The 11645-nt window shown below is 40.2% G+C and overlaps 2 protein-coding genes across 5 annotated transcripts in view; one reads left to right on the top strand and one right to left on the bottom strand.

The window, feature by feature from the left end:
• Positions 1 to 238: 238 nt before the first annotated feature.
• MED28 (mediator complex subunit 28) lies at positions 239 to 2555 on the top strand. The gene is made up of 4 exons (XM_054202087.1): positions 239 to 442; positions 546 to 612; positions 1650 to 1762; positions 2206 to 2555. The coding sequence occupies exons 1-4, from the start codon at positions 278 to 280 to the stop codon at positions 2401 to 2403; spliced, it is 543 nt and encodes a 180-aa protein (XP_054058062.1). The 5' UTR covers positions 239 to 277; the 3' UTR covers positions 2404 to 2555.
• Positions 2556 to 4032: 1477 nt separating this feature from the next.
• Positions 4033 to 11645, bottom strand: part of FAM184B (family with sequence similarity 184 member B) — a 46589-nt gene continuing 38976 nt past the window's right edge. For 2 of the 4 annotated variants that reach the window (XM_054202078.1, XM_054202081.1), the window contains exons 8-11: positions 7400 to 7517; positions 7114 to 7218; positions 6241 to 6446; positions 4033 to 4790 (exon numbers count right to left, since the gene is read on the bottom strand). In XM_054202078.1, the coding sequence (XP_054058053.1) occupies positions 4700 to 4790; positions 6241 to 6446; positions 7114 to 7218; positions 7400 to 7517 (520 nt within the window). In that variant the 3' untranslated portion in view covers positions 4033 to 4699. Of the gene's footprint in view, positions 4791 to 6240; positions 6773 to 7113; positions 7219 to 7399; positions 7518 to 11645 lie in introns of those variants that run through there. The other 2 variants (XM_054202080.1, XM_054202082.1) reach the window with 2 other exon arrangements.

Raw genomic sequence — 11645 nt, 5'->3', positions numbered from 1 at the left:
CGCCGGGGCCGCGGGAGGGCTGGAGGAGGAGGAGGGTCGCGCTGGGCAGGAGGGCTTTGCTTCCTCTGCCTCTGGCGCGGGGGGCGATACCCAGCAGCTGGGGCCGGCCCCTGGTGGCATTAACGGCCGACGGGCGCCGCTAACGGCCGCGCCGCGGCAGCCCCTGAGGCGCCGGGGAGGGGCGCGGGGGTGACAGCACTTGGGCCCGCCTTCGCCTTCCCCCCCCACCCTCGGCGCATGCGCGGCCTCTGCACAGCACAGGCCGCCGCGGCTCGGCATGGCGGGCGCGCTGAGCGGCATGTTCGCCAACCAGCCGCCAGGGCCCCCGCCGCCGCCGCCGGGACCTCCCGGCGGGCCCGGCCCGGCCGGCCTTATCCCGCCTCCCACGGGGCCGCGCAATCCCAACAACACGCTGGTGGACGAGCTGGAAGCGTCCTTCGAGGTGTGCGGGACGGGGTGGGGGAGGCCGCAGGCGGCCGGGCGCTGCCCTCACGGTGCCAGCCCCCCCCGCCTTCCTCTCACCCCCGCGCTTCCGTCTCTGGCAGGCCTGCTTCGCCTCGCTGGTGAGCCAGGACTACGTGAACGGCACGGACCAGGAGGAGATCCGCACCGGTGAGGCCCCGGGGGTGGAGGGGAGCGTCGCCGCCGTGCCCCGCGCTGCCCGGGTGCGGCGGCTCGGCTGGGCCGGGCCTCACAGGAGCGCTGGGTGCGGCAGGGCTTCATTCTGCGGGCCTGAAATAGTGAGGGGGCGGCTGGGGTTGCCGACCTACGGCCACCGTCCCCTAAAAACTTACTATGAAGTTCTGCAATGGGAGGCTCGCACGGAAGGAAACCCACCCGGGAACGATCGGGCTCTTGCGGAAAGGTCCGAGTGCCAGCCGGCTCCTGGGTTATTAATGTGCAGTTAAATGTGTGGTTCAAAAACTAGGAAGCTAATGTGATGTACTATGAAGCTATATGGAGCAATAATAAAAGGCTGGAAAGAGAAGCCTAGATTGCTTAGTAGCAACGATTTAAGGCTGGTGTGACAAGCATCTCGGTGGGAGGCATAATTAATAAGGGTATAAACAGAAAGTTAAAAAACGGCTCTTGATGACTGTTAAGAAGTGTACTTTTTCCCTGAAAATTTTCCAAATCCTGACTCTCAAGTCCTGTTTCAAAAACAGCATAAATGCTTTTGAAAACTCCTCTCTGGATACTGGGTCACGTTCATATGCTGGAATGGGGCAGTTTTTGTTATCAAAACAGTAGTGCATAATACATGAAGGCAGAATATTCTCCTAAATATGCCCATATTTTAGAATCTTCCATTAAGCTTGTTGCTTGGGCGTGCAGTGAAATGTTTTCTTTATTCAACAAAGTTCCACAAATTATTTTATCACTCTTTGTCATTGTCAAATATGTAATAAAACTTGGGGAAAAAAAGAGTTGTCTTGCACCTTTTAAAAGACGTTCTGAAAGTCTGCAAAGCAATGTTATATGCAAAATTAATGCAAAACCTGGTTTTGTAAATACGTAATTTTAGTAAATCTGAAGATTTGCTTTCTAGAAAGTACTGTGAAAAGTGTTTTTAATAGCGTGCAGACAACTACCAGTATCAGTCTGATAACTTCTTTTTTGGAACCTCTATGTTGTTATTTTATATTTAGGTGTTGATCAGTGCATCCAGAAGTTTCTGGATGTTGCCAGACAAACTGAATGCTTTTTCCTACAAAAACGACTGCAGCTATCAGTCCAGAAACCAGAGCAAGTAATTAAAGAGGTATGTTTAAATTAATTTACCTGTTGCCGTGGTAACCAGGACACCTGTGTTGTGCTAGATGAGGTAAGCTGTGTACCAGTACAGTTGATCACCGAATTCTTAGGTTGGCAGAACTTAACAAAGCTCTCTCCCCATGAATCTGTAGAAGCTGATGCCTGCTGCTCTGTGGAGTATTGGAATACAGATGATAGTTGCATTGGAAGAAAAAAACTAGTCAGTTAAATTTTGCTGGAAGTAATCATGTCTGAAATAGATGACCTAGGGGAACAGAACTAGTGCATTCACAGTGCTTTCCCCTCTGTTTCATTAGACACTTTTCCATTATTAGAATCCCTATAAGATCGGCTTGAAAACTCAAGCTAAAGAAATTACATGCTCTTTATATGAGGTGGTTATTCTTTTGAATACTGTCTATTTACTAATACATATTTTTTCATCTGTAGGATGTTTCAGAACTAAGGAATGAATTGCAGAGAAAAGAAGCATTAATTCAGAAGCATTTGGGTAAACTGCGACACTGGCAACAGGTCCTGGAAGATATCAGTGTACAGCACAAAAAGCCTGCAGAAATGCCTCAAGGTCCGTTAGCTTACCTAGAACAGGCATCTGCTAATATTCCTGCTCCAATGAAGCAAACGTGATCTCTGACTTTACGTATCTGAATATTTTCAACAGTGCAAAGCAGCAGTGTTCTTTTTACTTTGTATGCTTTTTGTATGATGTAAATTGTACTACAAATATAAATAGTTAAGACAACTAAGCAAAATAAATTACCTTTTTTTTTTTTTTTAAATACAGATTGGTTTTATATTTCAGTCGAAAATACGCCGAGTTGCTGTTCAGGATGCTTTCTGGTAGAAGGGTATTTTCCGGAATGCATCCTCTTTCTTCTAGAAAGGGTGGCCCTAGCTCTCTCCTAACTGTATGTTTGCTGGTATGATGAAAACACTTGCAAAGATTAGTGTTTGCTTTTACTGGAAGATTTAAATATTTTGTGATCCAGTAATTACCCATAAGTACCACTGTAGAAGCACCCTTAGAATTGTCTCTAGGTCAGATTTTTGAAGTGAACTGTCTTATTTCCACGGGACTTCTGCTCACCTCATGAAGGGTGCTCAGGATGTACAAATTTTATAGGATGAAATGAAACTGCAAAATTACATACACCCTGGGGGGTGTATGTCATGCAGACCCAGTGTTACTGGTGTTCTGTCTGGCAGGCTAGTGTAGAGATGGTCCAAAATACCTACCCCCAAAATAAAGACCACTCATCACCACTGTTCAGCTTAAAGAATAAGCTCCTACTGGGCTGCACTATTCAGTAATCTAAACGTGGCCAAAGAAAAATTTTGGAGGTAGAAATAGCAAAGGAATTCTGTCTCTATATTACTAGGCCACAAACTTAATTCATCTGAATAGGCAGGAAAGCCACTTTCTAGGGACACCATTTTGGGGACAGAATTAATTAGAATATTGTAACCCCAAAAATTAGAATTGGTAATTGTGTATTGAACTTCCTAGTGTGCTTTAAAAGTTTTTGGGGCAGAGTGGGTGAAAACTAATGAAAACCAGCTCTATACATTTTGGATATTCTCACGGATACTCAGGCACTCGTCAGTGTTACTTACTGTACACCATTTTATCCTCTTCCTGACTGCGTGTATAACAAGTGTCTTTTTGCCAAATCTGATGCCAAAGTCTCCTTCCACACCAAGCAGTTCATCTTGGAAAAAATACTGAACAGCTGGGATGAAAGTATTGGCCTGTAGAAGCATTCTGCCCCTTCTGCCACCTTTTTGCCACGGGTGAGGTGCAGTGCCTGTTTTGTGCTAAGTGCTTGCAGCGGTTGGTACGGTTCTTGCTGGCTGTTTGATACAAGAAGAGGTTAAGCTGGAGCTATGCCTCTGTACACGTAAAATTTGTTACATAGCTGGGTCCTGCTTGTTGAAATTAAGTGGGGATTCAAATCATACAGTAGTTGAAGATGAACTATTCTATCTTAAACACTAGGCTGCTGGTAGCACGAGCCCCTGCCTTTCATATTTGTTGATTAATTGTTGAGGGTTAATTTCTTCATGGGTGTCTTTCCTCCCAGTAATGAGTTCGCTAGCATGATCTGATAAATGTCATTCGCCCACTTGGCGTTTTGGTGGGCATAGGAACAATATTGAGATAAAATGTACAAGTACACAGTTCCCGTAAATCTGGAACTCTGTACCTGACTCACACTTGAGCATACCAGGACTATTTTGCAAAACATGGAAATGGATTATTTACAAGCAAATTTTAATATTCATACTTACATATTGATCTAATTTATCAGGCTGATTGTTACATGTATTGAAGTAGAACAGGAATATTATATTGCAGGGCTGATTATACAAAACAGTTGATTAAACAAACCAGAAAGTTTCTAAAACAGCCTGCTATTAAACATGCTATTCTTGGAGGTATACCACATGCTGTACAGCTTAAAATAAGTTTAACAAAAACCTATTAAAAACTTTAAAAATTACATTACTATATGCAGGAATTATTTTAAACAGCTGACGAAGCAAATATATAAACCTACAGAAATCACCTACAGAAGTAAGATCTTTTTTCACCTAGAGCCAGATTGACAGGACATATCAGAGACCAGACTGCATATTTCATGTAATGGAAGTGGAGTGGTACAGTCTCTTGATTAAAAAGTCTCTTCACATAACAGAATTTTCTTTTTCTCCATTTTTTACAGAGGTTGTTAAAAAAAATGCATTTTTCTGGAATCCATGCCTATAATTCCATAGTAATTAGATGTAAGAGTGTACAGTTGTTCCTAATTATTTGGAAATTACATCTTTTTTTTTCCTAAATCATATATTGGATTATCATTCCCTAAAAGAAAACAGGAATAGCTTTTCTAGTAATTCTGAGAAGTACCGAAAACAGTTTGCTTTAAAATGAAAAATATTTAGTAAACCATTCTTGATGCTGAGGGTCTTGGCTTTGATCATCTTTGGTTTGTGGTGATTCATTGCCATGTGTCCTGTGCAAACAAACAAGCATTAGCATCGTTCACTTACTTACGATCTTACCAATATTTAATACTTTTTTTCCTGGAAAAACTCATGATCCTATGAATGGATGGATCTGTGCTCACATGAACTGGATGAGGCCAAAAGGCGCCAGCTACAATTTCTAGTGGAATCTGTGCTAGCCAGGTAGCTGGGCTAACAGCACTGGTAGTAACACAAAGGAAAGCATGAAAGAGAGATAAACAGCTATGGAGTAATGTTTGAAAATAACTGTTGACTTGACATCTCAAAATATATATATAAAAAAAGGATGCTTCCAGCATATGAAGTCTTGAAAATGAGGAAATCGCAGCTGCAATTCACTCTTAAAAATATGAAATACAATTTATGCCTTAAAACCATTGGGTTTTATTTGGAACAGAAAGATTTATCTGAACATTAACTGGCTTTTATAATAAATCCTATTACATAGTCCCTGATTTTTCAGCATTCAGGAGACTTTTTTTAACATATTTATTTTGGTTAGCTTATAGTAGAAATACGACTTCACTTAGGATCGATTGATTTAAAAAAGTAAGTAAGTAGCAGCTAAATTACCCTTAACCTCCCTGTACGTTCCCTTTAAAATGCAAATCTGATTTGCCTTGGCAGTCATCTGGCATGACACAGAATGCTTTTATTTAAGATATAAGAATTGCCAAACTGGATCCAATCCCGTGTCCCGGGTTATCGTCTTTGGCAGCAGTCAGCACCATCTGCCTTCAATGAAAGAGCTCTCTAGCACACAATTTACAGGATAACTAATCTCCACTAGGAGATAGGTGAGAAGGCTGGCTTTTTCCTGAAGTATAGTGGGTTTTTTAAGTATTTATCATTATAACTATAATTTTAACTACATAAATTTTTAACTATTTCTTGAAGAGACTCATAAATTTGAAGTAAAATTCAAACTTTTCAGAGAAAACCCATCAAACTAATAAGTTTTTAGTTAAGTATCTGCTAATCAATTTTTAAGTGTTTAAACCCTTTGCCAAAAGATTAGCCTAGATTAATTCAAATATCTCCTAAAATAAAAATATGTCATCTACATCTACCAAGTCCAAAGTGAGGAAACAAAAGTAAGAAGGAAAACACATCCTTAACAGAACCACTGATACATGCCCAAAGTTTTAAAGAGCTCTGTTCACTATTAGCTACATTCTTAGTTAAATACTTGCAACTCCTCTTTTTTTGTACCAGGAGGGGTTGCAATCATAAGTTTTGCTGGGTAGTGATTATAGCCTACTTCTGCAGTAAAGTTCTGGGTCTATCTGTAGAGAATTGAACACATGGAGTTCAGTGCACAACAGGAACCTTATGTCAGTGTTTATTTCCAAATGTCTAATGTGTTTGAATTGCCTACAAGATTCTGAATACCAATTAATTTATCATCTTACAAGCCACTGCAAAATGGATAAATACCTTGTGGCAGCACTGCTGTCTGAGGACTGTGGTGATGGAGAGCCCACCCTGAGGCAGCCAGGACTCCGGTCTAAGCTTGTAGATTTTGTTATTTGAGGAGCACTTCTTTTTGATCTCAAGTCACAGCTCAAAAAGCTCTTTGCGTAGGAAGCTAAATTCGGCACACTGACAACACGACTGGGCACCTCAACCGTTTTCTTCTGCTGCTTTTTATTGTAACAGAAAACTTCATTACACATGCATTATTTTTTTTTTACACTGTATACTATAAAACCTCAAAAATACCTCATTCATAGGTATCTTGTGAGGAGCACCCAAAAATGAAGATTCTCATCTTTTTCTATAGGCATAAATTCTCAGGGTATGCTGTGAGGATCCAATTAGGTAGTCCAATTAAAACAACTTATGTATTTGACTTTGAGGTTTCAGATACATCAAAGCTGATAGCTTTGCAGAGCTCAGTTAGGTGCTTTCCACCAACTTGACTTCCCTTCTTCCCATGAATATTTATAGACAGTATCATGCAGAGGGGCTGGAACGACAAAGTGCAAATCCTAAGCAGCCCAAACACAATAATTTTCCTTGATGCATGCAATATCACAAATGGCTGTGCTCATCCCAGTGGAAAACTGATGTCTTCAGAGTTCTAGTGGTTTGTATTTGCTTAAACACCCGTATCTATGTGCATATATACTTCTACTGAATTTATGTTATACTCAGCACCTGACTGTAGGTTGGCTTACTGGAAAGAATTCTACCAAGTAACATTACCATAAAAAAATTAATAGTACCTTTATTGTCCTGAACATCTGTATGATTCAAATAACAATAAAACATCGTGATTTGCAATTTTAATTGCATTGCCCATCTTACCTTCACAGAAGGAGTCAAGCATCCTGTATTAGGGTTGAAAGAAAATGACCGATTCCTGTAAGATTCAGTGTTGGCTAAAAGTGAATGCTGAAATTTTCTTCCTTCCTGAGAGGAGAGAAAAATCATGTGTATGGGGACATCCATTTGGTGGAAGCTGTTATGGAAACATATATTTGTCAAAGTATTCCAGAACAGAAAGAATCGGTCTGAAGCAATGTGTGCAACACTGAATAGAGCCTTCCAACAGATTCCAAAATATATATGTACGTATAAAAGGAAATCTTACCACCAACTGCTTGATAATCTCTTCTCTCTCACTTAATTTGTCTTGCAGACAACTTATAAGGCACGTATCTTCTGGTCTGGACTCCCAGATTCTTGACTTTTCTTCTAATTCTTTAAGTCTGTACCAAAGAAAATGCAGACTGGAAAAAACTTCCTCAGACCAAGTTCAAGAGATACTTGGGCTTCCTTCTGCCCTAAATTCCAAGCTTAAAATAAAGGGACATAGTCGGGCCTTTCCAATAAAACAGCATTTTTGAAAAATGGGCATCTGTATATGGATTACGTATAAGTACAGATGTTGTGGAATTCCAAAATAAATTGCCACCAGGCAATATAGGAGGGTTGATTCACAACACCTGTCCAGTGTAAAATCAAGCCCCTGTAAAATACTAGGGTAAAATACTAACAAGCTTGCACATCACATTGCTAGTCTAGTTTCCTAAAGAAAAAAAAAATCTGTGTCACAGTATCTATGCATGTCTGTATTCATCTATTTGTTCTCTTTTCTGACCCAATAACTTTAGAATCCACAGGCTAATTCCAACCATATTTGATAGACGCCTCAGAAATACTCAATTCCTATAACTTTCATGAAAAGAAAGGCTTGGATATACATCCTGCTTTAGTGAACCCTCTAAGTCAAAACCTGTAGTGCGAGTCCAGCTCTTTAAATGGCTTAATCAGGGGAAAAGATTCAATTGAGAACTTACACCTTCTTAGAGATGGTGTAGAAACATACATTTGATTGACCCATGAGAAAACGAGTCATTATTTCATCAGCAAAGTTTATTAATTTTGCTGCTTGAGAAACTGAGTGCTATGAAGTTCACCTGCCATACCGAGAAATGTACTAGAGAATACAAACCACCACTTTGTGGGTTTTTTGGTGAGGACGTTCCCCCCATCTTATACTCTTAATTTAGTGTATCTCAGAGTTCAGATAAAAAGATAAATCTTAACATCTGAATGGTTTGAGACCTGCTTACATGCAAGAGACCTCTCTTCTGGACCTATGCCACACAGTTGGTATCAGAGAAAAGGACAAGGGATATATGTAATCACAGAGATTAATTTTTGATGGCCCTCTCCTGTACAGTCTGAAGCACTGCAGAACTACTTAACTCCACAGGGGCCTGCAAAAAAAAAAAATTTATTTACATGAGTTAGTGTGGGCTGTCCTGGGAAATTTGCAAGGGAGGGAGAATAAGCAGGAGCTTAACCTCAAAGATGCTGCTCTGTTGAACCAAATGTAGTACAAGATCATGCCTCTGGTATCATCTGTGACAAAGACTTCATAAAATTGCAAGATGCTAAGTACAGGTTTTAATTTAGCATTGTAAAACTTTATGCATAGTGCTTTACACTAAACAATATTCAGAGTTTATTGCAGTATAACTAGGTCTTTTTGTGTTTGCAAAGGAAAGTGATCGGCACTGGTGAGGCCTCACCTCGAGTACTGTGTTCAGTTCTGGGCCCCTCTGTACAAGAGGGACCTTGAAGTGCTGGAGCGTATCCAGAGGAGAGCTGCCAGGCTGGTGAGGGGTCTGGAGACCAGGTCATATGAGGAGAGGCTGAGGGAGCTGGGCATGTTTAGCTTGGAGAAGAGGAGGCTGAGGGGAGACCTCATTGCCCTCTACAACTACCTGAAAGGAGGTTGGAGAGAGGTGGGTGTTGGCCTCTTCTCCCAGGTGAATAATGACAGGACCAGAGGAAATGGTCTGAAGCTGCAGCAGGGGAGGTTTAGGTTAGATATTAGGAGGAATTACTTTACTGAAAGAGTGGTCAGGCACTGGAACAGCCTGCCCAGGGAGGTGGTTGAGTCACCATCCCTAGAAGTATTAAACGTCTAGATGTGGCACTTCAGGGCATGCTCCAGTGGCAGCGATTGTAGGGGTTTTTTTGTGTGTGTATGGTTGGACTTGAACTCAAAGGTCCTTTCCAACCATGAAGATTCTGTAATTCTATGAAATACCTATACACTTCTATTTCAGTGCTTATAATATTCTACCTATAAGCAACAAAAGAAATTATACATAACTAACAAAAATAATTTCAAACAGAACTCATTGCCAGTATGAGACAGTTTATTTAAATGACATAGTTTCTAAGGAGAAAATCTTTGCTTAGAGATGTGCCTGAGTGCTGCTGAAATCAGATAATATGTTTTCACTTTCCTTCCAGTGATCTTGTTTCACTATGTCCAGTTCTTTTTTATGCTTGATATTGAGGCTTTCTACCAGTAGCCTTTCATTGGGATTAAAATATGTCTGAATTCTCTCATTTCAATACTAGTTTATTGTCATTGGTCAAAGCACGCAGTTTTAAGGTCTTTCATTGACTACAAAGGTAGCTGAGCACAGCTCTGGGCTTCTGCTTACTGATTTGACTTCGACACCTCAGTTGCAATCTCAAGCAGAACAACACTACCACCTAGGAAGAGGAAAATTATTTGGAGAAGTACTTGACCTCCAGCCTTCAGGAAACAGAGAGTCTACTCTGTATAGTAATGCTGTTGATATCCTGACTGGTTAGTTTGTACATCAATCTTAATGGTCAAACATGACAATAAAGTACCATAGGAACTCACTTGTATTAAGCAAAATTATTTTGAAATCTCTGGAATTTCAACATGAGGCTCTCATGCTCTATTTCATCACATCATGGCACCAGAAACATTTAATACTGCCTACCACCATCCTAAAAATATATTTTTTTTAAAAGTGAGGATAAGAACCTTAACAATGCCTTCAACTACAACATTTGTCTCTAACAGACAATATATTTTGAAAGATACAGCTGTTTGATTAACACCATCAACTGAAAACTAAAAGTTGCCTAACACTTTTTCAAGCCCAGCCATAACATTGCTTTCTGATACCAACACCAAAATCAACAGCCATCTATTGAAGAATCATTGTTAACTTGTTGCCTTTTGTTCACTAATGTTTTGTTAAACCTTTGAGAAACTTTTCCATTAACTCAATGCAGAGCCCATGTTCTGTTGTCTACTGATTAAAATAGAGAGGTTAAACTCAGCAGATTAACAATTGTAATTTTCACAAAAGATATTCAGTTTACCTTTTTTTTTTCTTTTTCTTTTTCTTTTTTTTATTTTTAAATGTATTTCTAAGTCCCTTTCACTTGTTTCTGAAATGCTTCAGGAAAGGCCAAAAGGGTTCTGCCCTTGAAATCAGAGCACAGTCATGGGAGTGATTGATTTGGCACTTGGCACAAAATAAGAAGCAGAAGAATAAGAGTGAAAATGGGAGCAGAATCCCTGAAATGGATCTTCAGAGGTAGAATTAAAGCTCTCCTTCAGACATTTTGGGACTTGTGCTCTCTTCCCATAAAAAAAACATTGTCTGCTCTCATCATACTCCTTGCAAAAGGTTTCTGTACTGGAGGTGGAATTCACACTGTTCAAGAGAATGGATATGGGAATGACAACTTCAAGTAGATTACTGGTTTTGCTTACTTGGCAACAGTAGGAATAGTAATTTTAAATAATTGGTTATAAAAAAATGGCACATGCAAATAACAAGCCACTATCATCTCTCAAATCAGAAACAACTATATAGCATAAGACCAGGTCACTGTTATTAAAGTAACAGTAAAAAACTGTTATTTATATGCACTCACCAATTTAACTATTCCCCTACCCAAATTATTTGTCCTGCAAAAGCAAAACAAGAGCTGCGAGTTAATGCTCCAGATCTTCCATGGGTTAATTTCAGAGCAGCCTGTATCAGGTGCCTAGGACCATTTGAGCTCTTTGGTTCTACCTCCTGTTATTTGAAGGATTTCTCCTTACGTAATTTCCATTAATGCTTCCTTCTCAAATGCATACTGTAGTAGAGCTACACCATCTATCCCCTGTAAAGATTATCCTCCAGCCCAACAGCTTTAGCATTTGAAGCCTTTTAGACCTCATCACTGACATGCGAATAATTGTCTCTTCATGAACAGAGGCTCTAAATTCCTTCAAGGTAGCTGGAGGGCACTGATGAAACTCTCTGGTTTGCAATTCTTTCCATTGATCTTGCTTCAAAAGCTTGAAATGAAAGTCACTTTCAAGTAACTCTCCAAAGAGTGCAAAGGCAAAAAAAAAAAAAAAGTTTCTTTCTCATTCTTTAAATGTCTACTGACTGGTAGACAGGAATGGAATTATTCTGGCCACTCTGACAGTCTGCTGAAAGACACTGCATCCCTTGAGTGCTTTTCTCTAGACTATATAGGACATATTTTTA

Source organism: Rissa tridactyla, chromosome 5 (genome assembly GCF_028500815.1).
Source record: "Rissa tridactyla isolate bRisTri1 chromosome 5, bRisTri1.patW.cur.20221130, whole genome shotgun sequence".
Lineage (NCBI taxonomy): Eukaryota > Metazoa > Chordata > Aves > Charadriiformes > Laridae > Rissa > Rissa tridactyla.
This window is presented reverse-complemented; position numbering and strand designations above follow the sequence as displayed.

What these genes read in the sequence shown, in the direction of transcription:
- MED28 (XM_054202087.1), top strand. Translation starts at nt 278, where the DNA reads ATGGCGGGCGCGCTGAGCGGCATGTTCGCCAACCAGCCGCCAGGGCCC. An exon ending in CCAGGAGGAGATCCGCACCG is followed by an intron (nt 613 to 1,649) that starts GTGAGGCCCCGG and finishes TTTTATATTTAG; the next exon opens with GTGTTGATCAGTGCATCCAG. An exon ending in CAGAGCAAGTAATTAAAGAG is followed by an intron (nt 1,763 to 2,205) that starts GTATGTTTAAAT and finishes TTTCATCTGTAG; the next exon opens with GATGTTTCAGAACTAAGGAA.